At 36.4% G+C, this 26,891-nt stretch overlaps 1 protein-coding gene across 1 annotated transcript in view; it reads right to left on the bottom strand.

The window, feature by feature from the left end:
- Positions 1 to 26,891, bottom strand: part of ADGRV1 (adhesion G protein-coupled receptor V1) — a 507,230-nt gene that overhangs the window by 155,804 nt on the left and 324,535 nt on the right. Inside the window, exon 84 of the mRNA XM_054578596.1 lies at positions 1,275 to 1,391. Coding sequence (XP_054434571.1) covers positions 1,275 to 1,391 — 117 coding nt within the window. The remainder of the gene's footprint in view (positions 1 to 1,274; positions 1,392 to 26,891) is intronic.

Below are 26,891 nucleotides of genomic sequence, written 5' to 3'. Positions count from 1 at the left end.
CAATAATGCTGTATGGTGGAAATTCCACATCCTTCTTATTCAACAAGAAAAAAGAATATGCAAGTACCTGAACACATCTGTTTACATAAAATAGTTCTCATGCCTACTCAGAAACACATATAGAACTATTGCTATCACATGAAATATTTAACAATACCATTATGCACAAATCATTATTAAAGTCAGCATTTTAGCTGATCCATCAGTGACATTAATCCTACTGATGTGGATCCAATTCTCACATTAGTCTCTTTATCAAGCAAATCAGCATAGGGCAATAGACAGAATTTGGGATTTTAGTCAGAAAAGGAAAGTTCAAATGTCTCCCAAACATTTAGTAGTTCCTCAGGAGAGTGAGCTGAGGCCCCCTAGAGTCTCACTCTATACTCTCTCCCAAAGTGATTGCTTCCAAAACAATGGCTCCATTTTTCAAAACTAAGTCAACAATTTGCTAATATATTTCCATAGCATGGGCCTCTGTTCTGAGATATTTAGCCCTCTCTATCCTACTTCTCTCAAAGTTCCCTCTGGAGAGCTCAAAAAAAAAAAAAAAAAAAAAACACAACCAACAAAAAACAACTCATCATCTTCCTCTAATCTCCAGTGATTATCATTTCAATTTAAAGCACCATCATTTCCCCATCCACTCTAACCTGGGAAATATCCTTCATTCCACCTTCTTCAGGCTTCACAACCAATCTCTACCTCCCATAGTTCTACTTTAAAAAAGCAAAGCAAAACAAAACAAAACAAAACAGCCGCAAAAGGTGATCACTTCCCTTTGTTTTTTCTGTGACCTCCCTGGTTCATACCGCCAAGTCCTCTTCCCTCGATACATCTATATCTAATGCTACTTAATTTGCCTTCATGTCAGCTGTTTCCTGTTCCCAATTCACCACACACAAGGAGTTCCTACTAAAATCCAAAGCTTATCATGTTGCTCCCTTGCTTAAAATAATTCTATGATTTCCCTTGCAAAAAACCTCAAATTTCTTCCTGTGCCTTACAGGCTGGCCTGCATCACAAGCCTCATTTCCTACTACACCTTTATATTCAATCTTAATACAGTTCTTTTTCATTTCCTCAAATTTACTCTGCTCTCTAATGCTGTATAGCTTATAAGGTTTTTCTTGCATTAATCTCCTGAGAATGCAGTGATGCAATTATTTCCACTTTGGTATAAAGACTATCGAAGAAGAAGATCACTCCACCCAGATTCATGAGAAAGCTGAAAGGGTCAGGGTGGGAATGGGGTGAAGAAATGAGGTGCCAACCTGAATGAGCATCCAGCTAAACTGGCAAAGATACAGGTAGTGTGTGACAGCAGCCACGGCCGAACAGCTCTCATCAGTGAGCTGGGGACTCGCATATGCAGATGCCAGAAACACAATCTGTAAGAAACAAATGCATTTATTTTGAAATCAGGATAAAATCAATCAAGAATATTAAGAAAATGAACTGTTTTCTTATCTGAATATATAATTCAATGACTCAAAGGGACAATAAGTTGATTTGTTGCTCAAACTGAGATGACTAAGAATCCTCTACAACTGGCAATACGTGAATTGTTATGTTTCTAAAACACAATGAATTCTACGGAATGATGCTACATGTTGCTTTGGGCTGTCATGAAGAAATTCTCAAAGTAAACCTCGTTCTTATTATTGGACAAAAATCCCATGAAACACATGTGTCTAAGCTAAGTGGAAAAAAGAAAATAGAGCAGAACTACCATTCCTTTTTTAAGCTAATGGAAAGACAAAAAAAAGCAAAAGCTGACTTTACCCTCATCTGCATCCTCCTGCTGAGAAGTAACATATGTAACAAAAGAGATAAATTAAATTTTAAATTTCTAATTCTATAATTACTCTCATTCCTGGGTTTTCTAGTCCAACGGCCCTCAATACTGTTTAAAAGTAACCTGCACAACGAGGCCTCTCTTGACCACACTATTTAAAATTTCCCACCCTTTCTTCTCTTTTCTTTTTTTTAAACAGAACTTATCACCACCTAATATGCTCTGCAATTTGTTTACTTATTATGTCCAAATGAGTTCCCTGAAAAATAAAGTCAACAAATTCACCTTTCCAGAACATACCACAAATAGCTTTTGAATGATTAGAGCTTATATTAAAAAGAAGCTTAGATTTTCCTAGATTTTAGCTTCTAACTTCTGAATTATAACATATTATAGGTTATAAGTTTAACCTTCTTAAATTCCACAGATATTCATTGAACACCTCCAGTGAAACCCTAACAATGAACACTAAGCATCAAGGCCATGCCTTGATGGAGCACAGAGCTGTGAGATTCAGCCACCTTCAACAAAGGAGTAAGTTTGATGTTTTATGTTCTTTCTTTTTGCTAAGTGGCATCAATTTCAATCAAGTCTTTAAAAGTGTACCTACAATAAATTTGAGTCTCTGTAATTCAGATTCTATTATACAGATTTGTTCTGAGGTTTACTTGATAGTTTTGTTCTAATCAATGTTTCACTATGTAAAATAGTAGTGTAATCCAAATTACAGTTGAATGTCCTTTTTAAGCATTTTACAAAACTATAAATGGTATGCTCATTTAAATAATTCTAATTCTTTTCAATATTTTTTTATTTAAATCAAATTAGTATAGGTTACTCTAATACTGTATTTACCTTCAGAATAGTTTTAATACTCCAAATTCCATGGTTAAGCTATGCCTTTTTCATATTTTATTATGTTTGAATGTCCTTTTTTAAATTATAAGACAAATTTTCTTTTGTAAACTGTGAATATTCTTCCAGACTATGCTCTGAATTATGAGAAATACTTTTGTCTAGATGGGAGATTAGTCACAGGAGAAGGCCAAGGGGTCACTACGCACCCTGCTACAACAGGGGAACTAAGGGTACTCGGAGAACCAGCGGCTACATGTCACCAGGCTCATCTAAAATTAAACTGAATTAAAATGGAAATTAAATGATTAAAGTAAAAACAAATCTGGCATAGTCAGCTCACCATCTTTAAGACATATAACCTGAGAAAAGGTAAAGTTTTAACACTGTTCTTTTACTCAAACGTGTAGAGATGACCAGGAAAAAGGTTCCTTTCACCACCAGTTTCTAGGCACAATTAAGCTGAACACTGTAACATTAAAAAAACTTTTTTTCAAAGGTTCTCAGTCATTCGTGTATTGATTCATTCAGCAAGTGTTTGAATATCTATTAACTGCATAGCATTACATTATCTATGTAAGATAAAGATATGGTGGCTAAAAACCACTATATACCAGCAATGTGCTACATATTTTCCCATGGTTTTTTTTTGGGGGGGGGGGGAGAGAGAGAGAGAGAAAGAGAATCCACATATTAATGATTTGAAGTCATTATTTTTATCCCAATTTAATGATTGATGAAAGAGGATCTGATAGAATAATTAAGTTAAGGCTCACTGAACAAGTTTTAAAGTAAAGTGGGATTCAAATCCTGGTGCTCTGATTGTAAAACCAGAGTTTTTTCTAGAATACCACAAAGCTAAGTTAAGCACAGGTTCTGTCTAAAAGGTGACATTCTAATTCACTGTTTCTCAATCCTGTTTAACCCCTGGCCCACTACAGGTTCATAATGGAAATAGAATATAATGCCAATAATAAAGGCGATCTTATTATTCATTCCATACTGACATAACATACATATATTTCACTAAAAAGAAAATAAAGAAAATAAATATATTTCCCAAAACAGAATATCAGATATACTTTGTAAATAACCTAGAAAATTCTTTGTTTCAAAAATAAATGAAATGAAATAAAACAAAACAAAACAAAACAAAATAAAATAAAACAGCAAGAAACTTCTTCTTCTGGTTGATTATAGCTCTACTTAATAGTCACAGCAGGAACTAGAGGAAATGCCTGCTTTGTTTTGTTTTGTTTTTCTTCCACTTTAAATATAATGCATGTGCCTCTGCTTGGCTGGGCTAAATAATTACCATTAATAAAAACTTTTTCCTATAAACCTCAATTCTCAGTACTCCTTAACAGATACTTCCCCAACCCCCACATGCTTTACTATCCTCTGTCTATGGAATAACCTTCTCTCAACTTTCCATCTCTCATCTAAAACCTACTATGTTTTTATAGGATCAGTACAAATTCCACCTGCCTACTCTGATTATAACTGACCCCCAGACTTTCCTATATTTTAAAGGTGCATAGCACTTACTATTAAACATTTAGAATGAGCCAAATGTTCTTTCTAACAGGAAAGTGCCCCCAAGGATAAAGCCAGAGACACATATAATGCAATAAAATGAGACAGGTATGGAGTAAATTACCAGAGAATGCATAATCAAGATTGGTTAGTCCTGCTTGTGGCAGTCAAAGAGGAAACAGAATTGCTTGAACTACATGATTGCTCTTCCCCAAAACATGTCCTATGATCTTTCAACTCTGCCTTTGTTCTCCTCTTCATTCTAGCTAGAATTTGTTTCTCATCTTCCTCTACTGAAATCATGTATATTTTTTCAAGGCATGGTTGAAACGTCAACTCTTATCATAAATATATGACTATTTCTTTCAGCCATAAACAACCTTTCCTTTGTTTTTTTTAAAACAGGATCTTATTAGCCTAAGGATTGGTGTTCCTATAAAACTCAATTTCCCCAATTCTTCGATAAAATCAGCCTTAATGGCCCCCCAAAAAACAACCTGTCAACTCCTTAAAGGCAACAATTTGATCTTATTCCCTATTATAATTATTTTGAGATTGACATACACTTTTTAAAATGTAGCATTTATTCACTATTCCATACAGATCCTCTCATGGATTTAAGCAGTGTTATCTAAAAGAGCTTTATTGAAGTATAATTAACAGACATAAAGTGCATGCTCTAACAAGCTTTGACACATATGTACACCTCTGCAACCATCATCACAGTCAAGATAATGAACATGTACATCATTTTTAAAGTTTCCTCATGACCTTTGCGGTACTTCCCTGCATCACTGCTTCTCACACCCCCAAACAACCTGTTTTCTATCACTACACATAAGTTTGCATTTACTAGAATTTTATATAATTGGAACCAAATGTACTCTTTTTTTTCTCCAGTGTATTTCACTCAGCATCATTATTTTGAGAGTCATCCAAAATAATGCATCACTTTATTGTTGACTAGTATTCCAATTACATATCCTTTCACCTGTTGATGGATATTTGGGCTGTTTCCAGTTTTTGACTTTTATAAACAAAGCTGTCATGAATGTACAAGTCTTTGTATGGACATATGCTTTTATTTATTTTGAGTAAATATCGAGGAGAGGAATGGCTGGATCATATGGTGTGTATTTATTTTTAAAAATGGATAAACTGTTTTTCAAAGTGTTTGCAACATTTTAAATTCTTATCTGCAATGCAGGAGTGTCCAGTTGCTTCACATTCTCACTAAAACTTGTTATGGTGAGTTAGCTTTTTTTCCTAAACAAAAGTTTATTTAGAAAGTCACAAAGGTAACAGAAATGAGCCATGATGGGTTAGTTTTTAAGATTTTAGCCTTTACAAAATTTATAAAGAACTTATAAAACTCAGCACTACTGTTGTAGGGTGGCATGTTCTATAAATCTCAATTAGGTCCAGTTGGATAATAACATTTTAAAAATATCTATATTCTTCCTGATTTTCTATTCCTTTCTTCCCTATCAATTACTGAAAGGGTGGGCTTTAAATTCCCAACTGTAATTGTGGATTTGTCCATTTTTTCCTTGTACTTCTATCAAGTTTTGCATTATATATTTAGAAGTTCTGTTATTAGGTATATAAATATTTAAGATTATTGTATCTCTCAATAAAATGACCCCTTTGTGGAATGGTCTTTCTCTCTGGTACCTTTTTTTTTTTTGCTCTGAAATCCACTTTGATGCTAATATAGTCAATTCAACTTTTCCCCATCTTTTACTTTCAACGTATATGTGTCCTTATATTTGAACTGTTTTTCTTGTAGTCAGCACATAGTTGTGTCTTGTTTTCTTATTCATTTTGCAAATCTCCCTATAAATAGTACATTTAGACCATTTGCATTTAATGTGATTTTGTGTGCTGAAATTTGAGTCTATCATTTTGGTTTTTGATTTTTATTTGTCACATCTGTGAAAATTACCTATTGATAATTTCTTTCAGCTTTTGTATATTCAAAACATCTCTAATTAACCATTATTTTGAGAAATATTTTCAATGACAAGTTTCTTCTTCTGTATTTAAACAGGTTGCTCCACTGTCTCCTCACTTAATTTCTGACAAGAAATCTGTTATAATTCTTATGTTTCTACCTCTGTATAGAGTTATTTTGTTTTAATATTTGTAGCTTTTAACATTTTTCTTTATCACTGGTTTTGAGCAATTTGACCATGATGTACCTTGGTATAGTTTCTTCATGTTTCTTTTGTTTAGGGTTCATTGTGGTTCACTGAGCTTAAATCTTCAGGTTTATTGTTTAAACAAATTTGGCGATTATTAAATCATTACTTTTTCAAATGCCCTTTTCCGAACATATTTTCTTTAACTCTTTTTTGACATACCAGTTACACACATGAAACCCTTAATTTTTTCCACACAGCTCACTGGTGCTTTTTTAAATTCCCTCTTTGATTTTCATTTTAAATAATTTATATTGCTATATTTTCACATTTTCTTATTTTCTCTTTTGCTATCTCTAATCTTCTATTAATTCCATCCAGTGTATTTTTCTTTGCACACATTGCAGTTTTGATTTCTAAAAGTTTGATTTAGTGTATTTTAATATATCGCATGTTTCACTTAACTTTTTGGACACATGGAATTCAGCTATAATAAGTATATTAATGTCTTAATCTGCCAATTTTAACATCTGTAAAAGTTCTGTATTAGTTGATTTATTGATTTAATCTTCCATTTACTTTTTGCTCTGTATTATAATTTTTTATTAAGTATCAGACATTGTGATTTTACTTCTTTGGGTATCAGATATTTGTATTCATATAAATATTTTTGAGCTTTGTCCTAGGATGCATTGGGAAGCCGTTTAATCTTTTTAATTCTTGCTGTTAACATTTGTTAGCCAGGACAATAGTGCTCAGGCCAATTATTTCCTAGACTAAAGCAAGACCTTTCTGTGTACACTACCCAGTTGCTTGTGAACCTTGAGGCTTTTCCATTTAACTGGTGGGAACAGACAGTCTTACTGGCCCTGCATAAGACCTAGCATTGTACCCTTTTATTCTTTCGGGTGATTCTCTGGCTTTGCGTACTTTCCTCACACACAAGGACTAATCAGTACTCCGCTGAATACTGAGAACCCTCTGGAGGTTTTTCTTTTCCACTACTCTGTCCTGCACACTCCAGCCACCTTGGTTTTCTCAGACTCTCACATTGTCTCCTCAATTCTGTTAAGTCTGCTGGGCTCCACCTGCATTCTCCCTCCTTCTGTAACTACTTGGAAAATCTTATTAAAGTAGTATTCCAGGGCAATTGTTAAACTCACCTTGTCTGTTTCCCATACCACTGGGATTCTTGTCTTTCACTGCCTTATGTCTATTCTATCGAAATTTGTTGTTTCATACATTTTTCCATTTTTTATTTATTTCAGATGTGAGGGTAAATCTGGTCCCTGTTATTGCATTTTGGCTTGAAACACAATCTGGTAGTTATTTAATGTCTTTTGGATCCTGTTATTAGTAATCTATATTTTTCTTTAATTAAAATATTTACTATTCTTTGGGTGCTCTGTCTTGAGTTCAACTAGAATGCACTTTAATCTAAATTATCCATATACTTATTCTGTAAACCTTTATAGCTTCTTCATATGACAAAAAATTTTAGTACTCTCTTTCATGTAAGCTAATAAGTTATTTTAAACATTACTTCCAATGATAAAAGCAAGCTATCTTAAGTTATTAAAAAAACACAAGATGCTAAGCTCTAAATATCTCTACTACATATAAATCATTTATGTCTGCAAAATCTCTTTCAGTAGAACATAGTGTATAACTTTAATTTGATGCTAAAGACAAAGATATCTTGGCAGGGCCAATGATCATGGTATTCACAAGTAAAATGGCATTCCCATGACACTAACATATGCTGTGTTGAGACTTCCTTTTGTTTAACCTTTATCAGCATTATCTGAGCAACTTTTTAAATTACTTGAAGAAACATTTAAAATTATTTGAAGATCTTTAACAAAGCATTAAATATAAAACATCAATACAACTTAGTTATAATCTTTAATCCCTTATGCAATAGGGTGGAAGCCAGAAAATGAAAGAGTAATTCTAACGAAAGGTTATCAATCTTTTCTTGCTTAACCATGCTCAGTAGAGATTGCCTGGAGCATGTTCCTATAATCATAGCACTTGGAATCCTGCCATACTTAATTTATTGTATGTAATCATCCTTTGTAATCACATAGTATGTTTATCATTTTTCTTTTCCGGGGCTAGCACTTTTTTCACTGGTATTTTTACCCTATCCTCTAAGAGAATATTTAAGTGTCAGGTATATTCTGTAAATGCCAAATTTTCATTTTAACTATTATTAAAAATATCTCAATAAACATTATAATTATTTTCACCAATTATAAACAGCTACTGTTTTTTTCCCACACTGGTTAGAAGACTTGAATCTTCTTGGATAGCCCTCCTATGTTCTTGGTATCAAGTAATGTGAAATCTGTTATGCTCATTTCCATCCCCCTCCCGCCGCCCTTCCTCCCTCTTCCCTTCCTTCCCTTCTACCCTCCCTCCCTCCCTCTCTTCCACCCTTTTCAAAAAATCCCAGCTCCCTATAGTTTATACTTACTTTTGCTTTTATGAAATTTATGGAATCAAAGACCCCTAAATGCCAAACTAAAGATGCCTCTAAGTGTCTTAGGTGTGTCAGGGATGTGTTTTAGGCAATGCAATACTTTCTGGCAACTACTGAATATCAGAAACCGGTCTGAACAGGTTTTTATCATTATTACTTTTTACAGTTGCCAGAGTAAAGACATAGTACAAAAATCAACATATTTACAGTTTTCAAATGGCATATGCTGTAAATGTCCCATCTTTAGTGTACCCTCATTCCTGCTGCTGTAAGTGATGCAGGGCACAGATCTCCTACTTATGCTCCATGTTTCTGTCAGAACATTAAGCATGGTGCTGTTTTACCACATCCAACATCTGTGTAGCCATTACTCAGAGCCAGAGCAGGTGGAGACTGGGAGTGTCCACTTAGATTGTATATGCACACAGTCAGATTAAGTTATATGTTTTAGCATGTCACTTAAAAGAAGTCAATCAAAAGTTGTCAATTATTAAAAAAGAAAACTCAAACTTCATGCCAATAAACATCTCTATTTTTATCCTAGCTCATCTTTGATAAAAGTAGACTGGTTAAGATATCTGACACCCAAAGATTAGAGACATTTTAAAAAGTCCTCTAAAGACAAGAGTTAAGAAAAAAAATTTTTTTAAATGGCAATTTCCTTTCTGTAAAACAGATCTTTCAGTCATTCATTAACAACAAGACTAGTATTTTTCATCTGGTACATAGCCAAAGAAGTACTAACTTATTTTATCAGCAATAATAATAATAACCATGTAATGAACAGTTATTTTGTGCCAGGTATTGCGCAAAATGCCCTACAAGACATTATTTCATCTTATCCCTAAATAATCCATGCAATTTAGAGATTAATGCCTTCATTTTATAGAAGAGGAAACTGAGGTTTAATAAAACATTTTCAGAAGCTTGGAAAAGAAGCCCTGTATTTTACATAATATATGGATACTTGATACATTCTGTTATTACTAATAACTTCAGCTTAAAATTTACTTCAATATTTATTATAAAAAGTACTTTTTAATAACTACCAATAATTATTTGAAAAGTCCATTGGCATAGTTAAAATTAAACGAGCATAGGTAAAACATTATTCAAAATTAGAAATATTAAACACATTTCTATGCCTTTAAAAAAGAAGCTATTATCTCTTACCTAGATTTTTAACACATAAAAAATGTAATAAATTTCCTACACCTCTGCTATACTCTTTCTTATGTTATTTGCACCATTTTCCCTTTTTAGAACTATGTAGGAAAACTGTAACAATTATTACAAAGGAGAAGTACACATTATTTTCATGGCTAATTAGTTTCAAATCATATTTTTGCTTCAAATTACATACAACATTCTAAACTTTTCACTTGAATTGTTATTCTTTAACAGTGGGTCAAGTTACACTGACTTTATCTGTGATTTCAGAGGGAATATTAGATTCCATTGGTAGGAAAATAGACGCCTGGGTAAGGTAGAGAGCCACAGCAGGGTACCTGGAAAATGACATGATTGAGTCTGTTCGCGGGGGTGGGGGGAGATACAATAATTAGAAAAGACAACTCAAATAAGTGAAGTATGTGTTACATACAGAGCATGTGACTTTCTGGAAGGAACTGGGCACCCAGGATCCAGAGTGGAGGCCACCTGAGGTATTATAGCAGTTTATATAGTCTAATTAGCAAGCCCACAAGAACCAAAGCACCTAAGCGCCTGCCTACAAAGAACTTGAAAAGCTTCCTATAATATGAATAAGCTGAGTTCTTTTATCACACATCATAAGACTATGAGGAAAATAAAATTGAGACTGGATATTTTATTCAAGTTGAAAGAGCATGCGGGGGTGTCCAGATTTCCTCACTGCGTCTCTCATCCAGTGAGGCTGTGCCTCGGACACCACAAGCAGAGCTCCCTGAGGGATGGAATGAGGGGCAGAGCCAGCAGGGTAGGGTTCAGGCTGGCACATTTTACCGTTTCATAAGATCTTTGGAAGAAACTGAAGCTACAAATGCAGATTTTACCTCAGTGTTGTCATAAGAATCTGCAAAGACATTTAATATTTGAAATTAAAGGGCCCTGAGAGGCTCAACTTTTCAAACTTCTCCCCACCAGTCACTTCATGAAAAAAAAAAAAACAAAAAAAAACAATATGGTCCAGTGATTAATAAGCTCTGAGTCAGAGACTGAATTTAAGTCTTGCCTCTATTCCTTATTAGTTTTCTGAACTTTGGGAAATTACCTCTCTGGGCTTCTCTTTCATCTTGGGTCAGTTAAAGATGATAAACATAAACATCCACCTCACAGGGTTTTTGTGAAGCCTTAAAAAGATTAACACGTGTAAATTTTTATTTTAAGTATCTGTTATAAAGTACGCATGGGTAATTTGTTCAAGTAGGTACAAATTATTTACAGGAAACTGGATAGTTGATGAACAGCTAGCAACTAAAAACCATACTTATTTTCAACTGGTAAATATCTTAGAAGTCAATAAAATCATATTCTTAAGAAAGAGAAGATTCTATGATATAAATGGCATCACAGCTTCCTATAACTTTCTCATATTTTTACCACTTTGAATTGCTTTAATTTTGTTGTTGAAGTGAAAACATCAGTATATTTATGAATTGTCAAGAGTCTTCACTATCTGAACGGGTCCATCAAAGAAAAACCAAAACCAAAAACTGATTGTGCTAAAAATAAACCAGGTCCTCCAACAAGATCCAGTATTCCTGGAGTTGTAAAAGTGAGCATGTGAATCCTAGAACTGTCCTACAATATAGAGTATTGTTGGTATATTGAACAATGTTTTGTCTCAAATAAATGGGAAGGGAAGTGATCAACATTTATTCGGCTCCCAAGGTTTGGTAGGCTTTTTGTGGTTTGTTTTTATAACAGTACTTTAAGATGATTGTCCCTGTGTGATAGCTAAGGAAACAGAAACTCAGAGCTTTTACAGCTAACAGCCTTGAATTGGGCTTGTCTGGCCTCTTATTCGGTTCTCTCCTTTGCTATTTCCTGATGCCTTCATAACATATTTCAGGAAATTCAGGCAAGGGCTGCCATTAGTTCTTCGAATTTGTAGAGACAGAATTGAGATTTTCCCACGTGGCTTTCAAGAATAATTCTGTTAATACCAGTGTTCCCGATTACTTGGTCAAAGCTGGTGACTCTCACGAGTGATTCAAACATTTTTTCCAATGAATAAATTTTTATTAAACTGCTTTTAAATATATTTTATGCTAATACTAAAATTTATGTTCTTGAACTGATGAAATGGGTGATAACAATTATCAACAGTAAATGCAACTGCCTCTATTTTCAAAGTTTTAAAAATAAAACATTCCTACTACATACAATTGAGTAGCATATAGGCAATAAAATAAAAGAAGGCTGTATACAAGAAAACAGGGCAAATCAACATAAACAGGTTGAGATCTCTGTAAAAATTCACTCCTGTATCTAAATGGTAGAAATCTGAGGGAACAGTCTGGTACTTTTCTCTTAATATTACCTGCACAGACAGCTAACCTGAGTTCATATCCCAAAGGAGAAAATTTGTTCTCTCGATAGGATTATAAAATGCTCTTTGGATGAAAACAAGAATTTGTGGAAGCTGAATTGTACTTTAATAATATTACATATGTTGGGTATAACAGATCAGCCTTCTGGCAACTTTAAGTGTCCAGAATGCTCCAAACATCAAAGTAGCCCACCCTTCCACGCAACCAGTCTTTCTCACGGCCCCATCTTCAGGCACAAGTGTAACTTAACACAAATGTACCAACCTTGAACAGAAAGTGGCAATGAAAGTAAAAGGGCTCAGAGAAAATGATAAATGGTAGCTCATGACAGTGGTCCGAAGGAAAAGAGCATGCCAGCGGCCTAATTATGTCCATGAACAGTCAACTGCTTTGAGTTAGAGTCAAGTTTCTCTGGAAAAGAGGCAGAAACCACAAGAATGGCAGAGAAAACAGATGGAGGTAGATGTGGGGCAGCAGGGTACAGAGGTTAGAAGTGGAGGCACGACTGAACAGTAGGCACAGCCAGTACTAAAAATGAGAAAGATCAATTTGAGGGTTCAATGTAAAGTGGCAAATATCACTCTTGGTATAATGGAGTTTTGGATATCCACATAAAATCTTAAGATCTTCATTAGGTTTAAGTCTGTAGAAATATAAACCTCAATTTTAAGAGAAAATTCCTACATTAATAATGACAAATAAACAAGCTTTATCAGTATTGTCACTGATCTGCATGAGAGTATTACAGCTAGTTATTCATTTTCTGGAAAATTAATATAGCATTGTATATAGTATAATTTATATTCTGAAAAATACCTCCAACTCCAATAACTTGGATTTAATACATTCTCAGTTCAGATTTAAGCACTTTGAGGGCAGGACTCATGTCTTATTCATTGAGGTATCCTGAACACTTAGTAAGTTGGCTAAGACCTTGTGAGAAATTAATAAATATTTTTGAATAATTACTATTTAATTTAAATAATGTATATTGTTTAATATTTATCACTTGTTATAAATAATAAATTCATAAATGTTTATTATTTAATTTAAATATTTATTGAACACATTGCATGCAGGATACCGACTCCTTTGGAAATGGTTACAAATATGTAATTTAAAAATTAAATTTGAGTTTAGAGAACTATTCATTGGATTCTTTGTATCATTAAAAGTTATTTTTAAAAAATATTAATGATGTATCCATTACAGACAGTCCTGGCTCCTAATAAAGCAGAAATTCTATTAACTGAAATGCTCTATAAAATACTATGTTACTATGAATCATAACACTATCAAACATATCTAAATACTAAGTTACTATGCTCTATTTCAGATAAGTAATGATTACATGGTAAACAAACAAGATTTCAAGAAAATGTTTAAAATTATATTGCCTATTCTCAAGGATCCACAGTAATTAGAGAAATTTTATTCATTCTTTTCTCAATAAAGAGGAACAGGTGTCTTCAGAACTTTGTGTCAATGTAAGAATAATTCATAATTCTACCTTATTCCTCATTCAATCATATCACCTCTCTACGACCCAATTCAACTAGTTCTTACCTAATAGGCAGAAAATATCTAGCCCTGAGGTGGGCTCTGGGGGAGACATTAAGGAGTAAAAGAAATATTTCCCCCTGGGAACCATGGACCATCTTAAAGCAAAGATGAACTGATGCTGTATCAAGGCTGGGTCACAGAGCAGCTTCCCTCTCTCCCACTGTTTTTATGTTTTAAGCACAAACTTTAGAAAGTGATACTGTTTGTTCTGCAAAGTGAATAAAGACATGAAAGAAGGTGGAGGCTTATTTCTACCTATTTGAAGAAATAATGACTGAAGACTTCCCTAACCTGGTGAAGGAAAAAGACACACAAGTCCACAAAGCACAGAGTTCCAAACAAGACAGACCTCAAGAGGCCTACACCAAGACACATCATAATTAAAATGACAACTTAAGTACAAGGAGAGAATCTTAAAAGCCACAAGAGATAAGCAGTTAGTTACCTACAAGGGAGCTCCCATAAGACTGTCATCTGATTTCTCGACAGAAGCATTTTGGCCCAGGAGGAATAGGCATGAAATATTCAAAGTGATGAAAAGGAAGGACCTGTAACCAAGAGTACTTAGCCAGCAAGGCTATCATTTAAAATTAAATGAGACATATAGAACTCCCCAGACAAGAAAAGCTAAAGGAGTTTACCACCAAACCAGTGTGACAACAATTGTTAAAGGGCTTGCCAGAAAAAGAAAAAGAAGGAGAAGGAAGAAGGAAGAAGAAGAGGAAGAAGAAAAAACAGAGGAACATAGTTAAAATATAGTGGCAATAAATGTGTATCTATTGATAATAACTTTAAATGTAGATGGCTTAAATGTTCCAGTCAAAAGACATAGGGTAGCTGAATGGATAAGTAAACAAGACCCATATATATTCTGTTTTCAAGAGACTCAACTCTGAGAGATATACACTGGCTAAAAGGAGAGGGATGGAAAAAGATATTTTATGCAAATTGAAAGGGAAAAAAGCTGGGGTAGCCATACTTACATCTGACAAAATAGACTTTAAAACTAAGGCTATAGTAAGAGACAAAGGAGGACACTACATAATGATAAAAGGAACAATCCAACGAGAGGATATAACTCTAGTAAACATTTATGCACCCAACATAGGAGCACATAAATATATAAAGCAAATCTTGATGGACATAAAGGGAGAGACTGACAGAAATACAGTCATAGTAGGGGAGTATGTAGTGTTAAAGATATCAAAATTGCTGACAGATTTCTAATAGTTTGCCAGTTAAAGAATTCAAACTGATAAATTATCTTCAATGAGAAATAACTGCCCCACGTCTTCTTAAATTAAAAAGAAATGACTTATACTCCTATGGGATAAAATTGTTTATTTGAAGTGAAAAGATCTTTTTGTGATTGATCACTTTGAATGTAAATGTAAACACGCATGAAGCACATTTAGATTTTGGATACAGTTTTCATATTATATAGTGTTATTTCCTATATGAACGAGAATGAGTTTACAACACTTAAAACACAATCAAAACACTGAATTGGGCTGTCTCTTTTTATAATTCTCTCTTCAGTACCAGCATCATTTCAGTGTTATGCATTTATTCATTTTTCTTTTTCCTTCAAGTAAAACCTAAAGATGCAGTATAATTATGATTTTTTAAAAAAATTGTGTGCATGTATAAGCCTGCTGCACTGATTCAAAGACCAACTTGTCACTGAGCATCCAGAGAAAGGACGGAATCACATATTAATGCCTTAATGACCAACAATTCCAACCCCATCATTTTACCAATAAAGAAGATTAGTCCAGAGGAAAAATGTCATTTAATTCACTGAATAAATAATTTTGGCTTAGTTCCTAGACATCAAAGATTACCTAGGTACTGAGTATATATAAATAAATAAAGCAGACTTGAAGCTTGCTGTTATAGAATTTTCATGTCAGGAAGATAAACCAACAGATCATTACATAACTCAGATATGATCAGTACAATCCAGGAGGGAATTCAACAAGGGACTTGTCTGGTTTGAATACTGTCACCCTAGAATTCATGCCCACCTGGAATCTCAGACATTGACTTTATTTGGAAATATCATTTTCAGATATCATTAGTTTTAGATGAAGTCTTACTGGTGTAGGGTAGGCCCTAAACTGAATGACTGGTATCCTTATAAGAACACCATGTGAAGAGACATAGACATGAACACAAGGGAGAAACACAAGGAAGAAGGCCTTGTGATAGTGGAAGAGGCGTAGATTGGAGCAATGCACCAGCAAGCCAAAGAATGCCAAGGATTGCTGGCAACTACCAAAAACTAGAACAGACAGGGAAGGCTTCTCCCTAGAGGCTTTAGTGGGAACGTGGCCCCGTTGACACCTTATTTTAGACATTAGCCTCTAGAACTCTGAAAGAATATATTTCTAAATTTTTAAAAGCTTTCCTTTATTAAAGTGAAAGAAATATTGATGTGCGAGAGATACATGGATCGTTTGCCTCTCGTATGCCTCTCGCACGCCTTCCACCAGGGACCTGACTTACAACCCAGGCATGTGCCCAGACTGGGAATCAAACTAGTGACCTTTCAGTTTGCAGGCTGGCACTCAATCCCCTGAGCCACACCAGCCAGGGCACATTTCTAAATTTTTAAGCTGTTCAGTTTGTAGTACTTTACAGCAACCCTGGAAAACGAATACAGGCTCTACTTTAAATGGGAAGGAGGCCTCTGAAAAAATGACATTTTAATGATCTTAATAACCAGGATATGACAGTCAGGTAAATGGAGAAGAAAGGTTTTATAGGCCAAGGAAACACAGGATGTGCCACAGTTCCAGAAAAGGGAAGAGTTTGTCAGATCCAAGAAGCTGTATGATATGTCCAAGGTCCTAAGGCCAGGAAGTAACAGAACTGGCACTTTGTTCCAAGTCTTCTGATTCAAAGACCAGGGGTTAAAGTGTTCATACTATGCCCCACATTGCTAAAGATCCTCAAAACAAGCAACTGACTAATCAACCAATCAACCCACTGACCCACCCCTCACAGTTCAATTTTCTTGGTAAGTGAAGCGTGGCTAGAGGCAGGCTTTGCAGATATTGCTAACAAAAGACATTTGTATGAGAGATCAGGAAAAAGAAAGTATTAAAGAGCTACTCTGGATCTCCCCCCTAGCCAAAGCACCCTAAAGACATGTGTGAAGGCTAGCGTAATCAGTCTCCAAATCTAGGCGATTATTTATAGCTCCTACTTGGAGAAGCAGTGGAAAAGCCTTCCTGGATGCTGCAGCTCCTTCCTATTCAAAATGACCTACAGGGAACCATTGTGACAACCTTCCTAAAATATTCATCATATCTCTGGCCTGAGGAAAAGGCTGCAAGGCTCCCCTTTCCTGCACAAATTCTGGCTGTAGTATCACAGGCTGAAGATAGCCTCCAGGTAGGTTTTGTTTGATCTGCTTAGTGTTTCAAAAATCCAGATATTTTACACAATAGTTGAGATGTCCAATTTTCCTTGAAAAGAAGTCCTTGTCACAGGGAATGATTAGTCAGAATATGGCTAATTCTGACTAATATGGCTTCTACTTTAAAAGAGCATGCATGTACCAGCTGCCAGTGCTCCTGCAAGTCCCTAGAACCTCACTTAAATAGCTTGTCCGGTCTCTAGCAGAAATTTGGTTTGGGAGACTTGATCTCTAAGGTCTAACCTTACAGTCTTCAATCTGACCCCACTTTATCTGTACATGGAAACCTCACTAGTCTCAAACTCAGAACCTAATGTTAACTCTGAGAACTCCTCATTTTGTATTTCATATTCATTACCCTTCTCTCTTTAGTCAACCCTACCCCTTCTCCATAAAACAACCCAAGTTATGGCCCTTTCTCCAAATACATGCGACCCACTGTTTTTCCAAACTAATTCCTTATTATGTCTGCTACTTAGAGTTTTCTTAATTGAATGCAGCTTGGCATTGTGAGTTAATTGTCAAGTATATAGTTTTAGTCAAATATTATAGGACCATCATAAACTTCTTTGCTATCATCTTAGCATGAATACCTATGAAATGTTTGATGAGTGAATGGTGTCAATGAATCATAAGCAAAGAAAGGTTACCTGGTTAATAACTGTCATTATTCATTTTTGGATATTAGCTAGGCTTTTTGCTTCACCATCTTATTTTTAGACAATTCCTTACTAGGTGGGTGATTATCTGCCAGGTAAGTTTTTCTTACGAATTGCTCTAATATAAGCTTTCATGAGAAGACTGAAGACAACAGCTAAAATAAGATTATTAGATTAGATTTACCTAAGATTTCTGAGATCATAATTACCATGGAAAATTTAAAATCGATGGTATCATCATATTTTGCTTTCCAAAATCATTATGAGTTAATCCTGGATGGCTTTGAAAGATGGAAGAATTGGTAAACATGGTGCTCACCTCATCCCATGACCTCGTCAAAATTACAAATAAGCTAAAGAACAGCCATCACTGAGAACCTCCTGAAATCTAGCTGAACAGAAGTTCTATAATTAAAGATATACAGAAGAAACCTTGTCAAGACTAGTAGGAGGGACAGAGATGCAGAACGGGCTGATCCCACACCCACTGTGGCTGTTAAAAATATCTCAGCTGTGGAGGATCCCCTCGAGGGGTCAGGGGGCCCAGCCCCACACTAGGCAATCCAGTCAGAGTTACAGTATCAGGAAAAGAAGTCCCCGTAACTTCTGGCTGTTCAAAGCAGTGAGGATTGTGGCTCACTAAGATGGATGCTGGAGTTCCAGGCAGTTCCCCTGAAAGGGCCTGTCCACAGGCTTATTCAGATTCATTTGCTCTAAGTTCCAGGGCTGGGGCAGCGGCTTGAAAGGCACCAGGGGCATAGAGCAAGGGCAGAAGGGGCAGCTTTCTCTCAGACAGAAAGTGCTGGCAGAAGCCATTGTTCCTTTGTTGAGTCTGCCACCTGCTCCCAGCCTGCTCCAGCAGGTGGATGCCATATCTGGGTCTCCATAAACATACCTAGCACCATTTGCCCTGTTCTGTTGATTCCCTGAGACCACTACTCAACTCTCAGCCCCCTCCAAGCACCTTCATTGGCTTGTCTACATAAATGGCCTATCTTGGCTCATGCTGAGGACATTTGTAAAATCTCTCAAAGGTTCACAAACCTCAAAAAAGCAGGATCTTGCCTTGGCATGTCCATGCCCCTTGCTAAGCAGGCCCAAGCCTGGCACTAGTGGCAGCTAACCTCAGATTGCAGCTTAGCCTCTCTGAGGCACCTCTAAGCCCAGCACAAGTGGCAAGCAACTACGGATCACTTTGTAGCTCATACCAAGTGGCACAGGCAGCAGATGGACCTTGGCCTATACCAGAGCCCCTCCCAATAGGTCCCAGAACAAACATACCCAATGGCCAGCTTCAGACCACACCAGAGCACCACCCAACCACCTCCACGAATGACACATCTAAGGGTAGACTTGGCAGGTAAGAGTCCTGTTAAAGTGAATCTTGTTCCATAGAGTCAGACCAACACGACAGCTCCTACACTATAGTTACGGCAAGTCCTCCCAACCAAGCACTATGAGGGGCAATCCCTCCCCTTGACATGTCAACAGCAATCAAGACTCAACTACAAGAGGGCACACATAATCCACACAAGAGACACACCTGGAGCACCCAGTTCAGGTGACTGGAGAGATTGCACCACTGGGCCCCCACAAAACCTACTATGTAAGACCATTCTACCAAGACCGGGAGAAGTAGCAGCTCTATCTACTACACAGAAACAAATACAGGGAGGCAGACAAAATGAGGAAACAAAGAAACATGGCCCAAATGAAAGAACAGAACAAAACTCCAGATAAAGAACTAAACAAAATGGAGACAAGAGATCAACAAAATGCAAAATTCAAAACACTGGTTATTAGCATGCTCAATAATTTCAGTGAAAACTTCAACAAAGAGATAAGAAACAAAAATGGAGAGAGAAAACAAAGAGAACCAGTCAGAAATGAAGACTACAATAAATAAAAAATTGAAATAAATAATTCACTAGAAGGAATCAACACTAGATTAGAAGCAGAGGCTCAAATTAGTGATTTAGAAGATAAGGTAGCAGAAAATATCCAATAGGATGATAAAAAGAAAAAAAGAATAAAAAAATGAGGGAAGTTTGAGAGGCCTCTGGGACAACATCAATGTAAAAACATTCACATTTTAGGGGTACCAGAAGAACAAGAGACCAAGGAACTGAAAATCTATTTAAAGAAATAATAATAGAAAACTTCCATGATCTGGCAAAGAAAATAGACATACAAGCCCAAGAAGCATAGAGTCCCAAACAAGATGAACCCACAGATTTCCACACCAAAACACATCATAATTAAAATGCCAAAGGTTAAAGACAAAGAGTGAATCTTAAAAACAGCAAGACAAAACTGGTTAGGCTCCCGTAAGACTGTCAGCTGTTTTCTCAACAGAAACTTAGCAGGTCCGAGGGTTTGGCATGAAACATTCAAAGTGATGAAAGGCAAGGACCTACAACCAAGATTACTCTTCCCAGCAAAGAGATTCCCAGACAAGAAAAAAACTAAATGAGTTCATTACCACAAAACCAGTATTACAAGAAATGCAAAGGTCTGTAAGAAGAAGAAAACAAGATACCTATATGAATAATAAAATGGCAATAAATATATATCAACAATTACTTTAAATGTAAATGGATTAAACAATCCAGAGACATAGGGTGGCTGAATGGATAATAAAACAAGATCCTTATGTATGCTGCCTGCAAGAGACTTACTTCAGATGTAAAGACACAGAGAGACGGAAAGTAAAGAGATAGAAAAAGGTATTTTACGAAAATGGAAACAAATAAAAAAGCCAGGGTAGCAATACTTACACCAGAAAAAAATAGACTAAAAGACAGTGGCTATAATAAGAAACAAAGAAGGACCCAGCCATTCCACTTCTGGAAATTTATCAAAAGAAACCCAAAACACTAATGTGAAAAGACATATGCATTCATATGTTCATTGCAGGATTATTTACAATAGCCAAGATATGGAAGCAACCTAAATATCTATAAATAAATGAAAGGATAAAGAAGTGGTATATAAATACAACATAGTAATACTCAACCATAAAAAAGAATAAAATCTTGCTATTTGCAACAACATGGATGGACCTAGAGGGTATTATGCTATGTGAAATAAGACAGAGAAAGACAAATGCCATATGATTTCACTTATATGTATAATCTAAAAACAAAATAAATAAACAAGACAGAAACAAACTCATAGACACAGAGAACATTTTGATGGTTGCCAGACTGCAGTGGGGTTGAGGAACTAGGTGAAAAAAGAGATTAGGAAGTACAAATTGGTAGTTAAAAAATAGTCATGGGAATGTGGAGTATGGCATGAGGAATATAGTCAATAATATTGTAATAAACTATGGATGGTGTCAGATGAGTGATGGATTTGTCAGAGTGATCACTTTGTAAATTATCTGGATGTCTGGTCTCTGTGTTGTACACCTGAAACTAATTGATATTGTATGTCAATTGTAATTAAAAGACAAAAAAAATTATTTAAAAAATTCTGTATGGCTTCTGCTAAATGAAACATTTAGATGCAATATGAAGTTAGCTACATGTTTTATTTATTTTGCACCTGAATTTACACTACCCCTGTTCTGCATGACAGTCTACCCAGAAGTCAAATGTTTAAATTCCATAGAATATCCATACAGCTGAGAATGTGGGTTAGAAAGTTCTTCCAGATCTGTCTCCAATCCCTGTATTTTCCGTTGGAGACTGGGCTGGCAGTGACTCCTAGAATAAAAACCACCTAGCAGGTTTTAAATGGTTTTGGATTGCTGCCTGGTAGTAGTAAAACCCCAAATTAATGAAACAGAACTGATTTGAATGATGAGTTTGAAACATACCAGAAGCCCTATATCCACCCGCTTGCCTAATTAATTTAACTCATTTCTGAAGGTCATTGTCATTTTTAGAAATGCTATTTGCATTATAAATTTTCACAAGGCTGATCATTTAGTATCAATCAATTTCCTTTCCTTCACTTAAGAAAATCTTTTGTGACTTTAATCCTCACTGAGGCTTATAAGTGATTCCTGTTTCTGTTGAGTTAAGAGCAAATGGTCATCCCTAATGCAAATTCTACAATATTGCAAGTAGGAGTTATTTTGAAGTAAAGTTTTATTTGCTCTTGATAATATGTGCTTATAATAGTTAAAAGAAGTGCTTTTATTTGCCATTAGCCTATTAAGAATTCTCCGGAAGCAGGATTTGTTTATATTTTGCTTTCATTTTTTTCTAAGGATGCTATTTTACCAGTATTCATATTCTACTCTAAAGAAAAGGGGAAAAAGGCAAATCCCAGGGGGAAAACCACAGAAAGCTCTGCTGTGGCACAAAGAGTTATTTCTTTGTTTCTTTCACAGAAAAATAAGAAGTTTACGAGAACATTATGCCCATAACCAAGATTTCAAATGAGAGCCTCTTGATGGCCTTTACAGTGAACCTTTGAAATGAGGCATTGGCTGTGTGTAACTCCCCTTCTGCGTGCTTCTCCTCCCTGCTGGTGCCTCCTCTTCTCTCCCTGTCATTACTAACTGGTGCCGGTTCAAACTGGCTGGCTCCAGTCTTTGCAGCATCCTTCCTCTCTTCCCAGGCTTTGTTTGAGTTAGAACAGAGTGTGGCTTTTTGCTTCCATGCAGCTTGTGCAATTAACCCACAAACTGGAAGACATTATGGCATATCATTCACTAACCAATCAATGACCTAATTAACTGAGAAGATAATGTCAATCTAAAGCAAATATAACTGCGTGTGTACTATTTATTATATTTGTATTTCACCTGTTCTCCTGGTTCTGACGGCTTCATAGCTTTTATCCCTTGGCTAATCGTAAGCCCTCCGTATAATTGTTCTGTTTGTACTTTATGAAGCCCTACAGAAATATTTGTATAAACAATTTGAAAAGACTCCAAGGAAAGTTCATACAAATGCCCTAACTTCTGTTTTTCCACTGGACAGTCAGAAAGAGTGAATAGAACAATCCTGCCTGAGTCTTCCAACAAAAAGAAAACTGGAAAATGGAAAATGTCACTGATGTGATGGCATTATGTTAAGCAATGCACTGGTTTTAGAATCAATTATTTTGAGCACTGAATATGTCCCTTCTATAACAATACCTGTGGGAAGGAAAACTATTCCCAAGCAATTTTTCTTTGCAGAATAAGTATGTCATAACCAAAATTCAAAGGAAATAAGAGCAATTTAAAGGATAGAAATATTATATTCTGAAGAGATAAAAATTAACATTATTTAGTTACACCAAACAGCTGCCATCCCATATAAACTCTAGTTTCCCTTCTGCTGTTGAGGATGAAACACCAACTTGTTACGAGCAAAGTTTTGACTTCAGGGTTCTATATTCGAAGGCCCATGCAAGACAGTGCATGAGCATGTGCACATGAGTCTGTTGTGGAAGGAAGAAGAGGAACACAGAAAAAATGAGGGCAATGTGACGAGCTGGTTGACTCATTCAGTCAAGGTTTTAGAATCCCCTTGGGTGTTAACACACACTTGACAAACCTAATGGGATCTACCAAACCCAACCAGCCAGAGAACTGAATTTGGCCAAACAACAGGCCCTGCACACTGGAAAGTGAACCTCTGCCTGTACCTCTGTTTTGTTTGGCCAGTACTGTGTTTTTAATAATATGAGTGCAAACGCCCTAGGCAGGGCATGTACTGTTCGCGTTCCCACTGTCACCACCCGCACTGCCTTACACGTGGCTTCATTCAATTATGGGATGACTGGCCCTGAGGGCCTTTGCGTTTAGTCTGTGACTCCACTTCAGGAGCTGAGTCTAACCTCCACTGACCATGTCCTGAAGCCCGCCTCCAAGTCATGACATGGTTCCCCTTCTCCTTTAGGAATCTTGTCTCAAATTCACTGTGGCCACAGACATGGCAGTATAGACGAGATCCCAATCTGTCTGTCCCCGTTGTTTATGTTTACAATGAACAGAGCCTTAGACTGAAACTCAGCCAACTCACCTGTGCATCGCCCCTTTGCCAGTAAGGAAAAACTTGGAATGGAAGTAACATCATCAAAATCATGGATGATTCATATTCAGAATAAATGCCAACTATGTTTCACCTTTTGAATTATCTTGGACTCTTAGAGAAAACTAGAATAGGACACAAATAATGTATCTTGCCCCTGTGGAATAGGTTGAATGCTCCTGTATGTCATAAAATAAAAGCAACTCATTTTGGGTAAGACAGAATCAGATTTATATCCAAGTTCCTGAAAGACAGGGGAGGGTGACAGATTCTTTGGCTATTTACATTACTTCCCTGAAATAACTGCAGTTCCTTTGCTGTTCTGCTAGTCTCCAAAAATGCTAGGAGCCATATATGGAGTAAAAATGTCAACAATGGCATTTTAAAGGCCAAAGGAAAATAAGAATACTAAGTTGTATGCTCGGGAAATATGTTATTGCTGAGAAGTGTGGAGAGGGGAGGGGAGAATGACGAGATCTATCCACCTGCAGGGAAACCCTAAATTGGCACCTGTGTCAGAGAATTAGTGAATGCTGAGGAGCTCACCGAGACTGCAGCCCAGAAGCACAAGGCCAAAAATGATGGAAGAGTATTTAACCCAATGTCACCAGCTTCTAATCAACAATAAAAGAGCAGTAAAAATAAAACACAGATTTTTAAAATGTACTCCTAAATTAATTCAAGAAATTAAAATGGAGCCCTGACTGGAGTGGCTCAGTGAGATGGGTGTCGTCCCACAAACCAAAGGTCGCCCATTTGGGTCCTGGTCAGGGCACATGCCTGGGTTGTGGGCCAGGTCCCCCGTTGCGGGCATGCGAGAGGTGGCTGATTGATGTTTCTCTCCCTTCTTTTCTCCCTCCCTTCTCCTCTCTCTAAAAATAAATAATATCTTTTAGAAAAGAAATTAAAATAGAAATCACTATTGTTGAGAACTAAATAACAACAAAAGTACCAAAATTTATTGGAGAAGAGTTATAGGCGATACTTCCAGGTAAACTTATAGACTTAATTACACTTACAACACTAAAAATAAAAAAGAATTTAATTTAAAAGCTAAGTAAAAATTAAAACATAAATTAGGTAGAAAAAGTAAGTAATAAAAACAGGATAAAATGTATACTAAAAAAAATAGAGGCAGTAAACAAAACCATAGCCCCTCTTTTTTGAAAATATCAATAAAATAGATAAATGTTAAGAAAGGCTGATCAAGAAAAGAGGCACAAATAAACAATACTGGGTATTTAAAGGGGAAGATATTTATAGATACAAGTGATGCCATTTTGAAAAATCATAAAGATCTCCCAAATTTCGTATTAACAAATTTAAAAGCCATATATGTAGGTATGGGTTTTGATACAGATAGAATGCACGTTCATGCAAGAAAGAATACCATGACTGATGCTAGAAATGAACAGATGTTTAAAAATTTAATAATCCAGTGATAATTAACTAACTTGGATCCATAATCCAAATATCCGGGCCCAGGAAAAAATCAAAACGGTTGTTTGGAAGAACACGGCAGAGCATAACCACTCCTTTTCTCCACTGCTTAGAGCACTTAGTCACAAAATCTAGGGTACATAAGAATAACCTCAGGCATTTGTTCCAATGGAAGACGAGCAAGAATAACCTCAGAAATTTATTACAGTGGCAGACTTTCAGGCGCCATCATGAGAGATTTTAATTCTAAAATTTGGGAATAACTTCATTTTTAATAAGAATTCCAGATTAACTCTGATAAAGTTGGTCCTTAAGTCACATTCCGAGAACACTGCTTTAAGACAAATGACCTTTAGACATTTATCTATAAAAGGTCCGTGCATCTTCCTAATTATGATGACTACGTGCCATAAGTTTGTGTATAGGGGTAAATAAAGGTATAAATTCTGTGGTACCACCAGAATTAATAAACAATAACAAAAGAAATGTTAGGAAAAGCACATGTCCCTTTTTTTTTCAGACTTACGTTTTTCAGTTGAACATACAGATTTTCTATTTCCCTAAGTTTCATGAGCATAATCAAGCTTTCCTCCCTCTATTAGAGAGCAAAACTTGTTCAAATAGGTTACAGCTATACCTGTCAGCCCACTGCTTGCTACCTGTCAGGACCCAGGGGGTACAGAAATTTGGAGTGGGTATTGCAGAGAGATGAAAAGCCCCAGAACCACTCACTCCTAAGGAGTTGTGAGTAAAACTTCTCACTCTGAGGAAGAAGGGAAGATCCTAGACCCAACCCGGGAGCAGCTGAGTGGCAGACACCTCAGGGTACCAGCTGTTACCAGACAGGGGCCTGGCCCTGAGCGGATCGGCCTAAGGTCAGCTGGTAGTGTGTGGGTTCTTGACTTTGTGTAGGAAGGATCTCACAACATGAATCCAGGTGACTATGAGAGTACATTTATTAAAGCTGGGGACAGTAAAACAAGAAAGGGCCTAGCATAAAGGAAGCAACAGGAGGGGCTAGACTGAGCTGCCTTAGCTCACCAGGAAGTCACAGAAAAGGGGACCTTGGGAACAGGTTCAGGGGATTAGCTGGTGCTCCCCATTGCTCCCCTGATTGCAAGTCTTGGAGTCCCTTAGAGTTTAGGGGACGCATGCCTATGGGGGAAGACATGAGGGAAGGAAATGGCTCGGGCTGATCCCCAGAGGGAGAGCATGAGCCAGTGTCTGGATCCTCTGTCTTGCGTTTTTCTCTCTCTCTTGCAGGAGGGAATCTTAGGGGAGATCTCAAGGGAGGGTTTCAGTAGAATATTCCTCAGTTTTCCAGGTGTGCCCTTTCAGGGTCGTGGTCTCCACTGATTGGTCAGTACGTGGGAAGGGGGTCCTTAGTCATTGCAGCTGGTCCTGGCCTCACCCACCTGGTTTTGCTGCTCTCCTGGGCCTGCAGCTGAAAAACAACTGAGGCCTAGACGTTATCTCTAGGGA

Source organism: Pteronotus mesoamericanus, unplaced genomic scaffold (assembly GCF_021234165.1).
Source record: "Pteronotus mesoamericanus isolate MK-2021 breed Mesoamerican mustached bat unplaced genomic scaffold, CSHL_Meso_final contig_50, whole genome shotgun sequence".
Classification (NCBI taxonomy): Eukaryota; Metazoa; Chordata; class Mammalia; order Chiroptera; family Mormoopidae; genus Pteronotus; species Pteronotus mesoamericanus.
The sequence above is the reverse complement of the archived record's forward strand: the minus strand, read 5'-3'. Positions and strand labels throughout refer to the sequence as shown.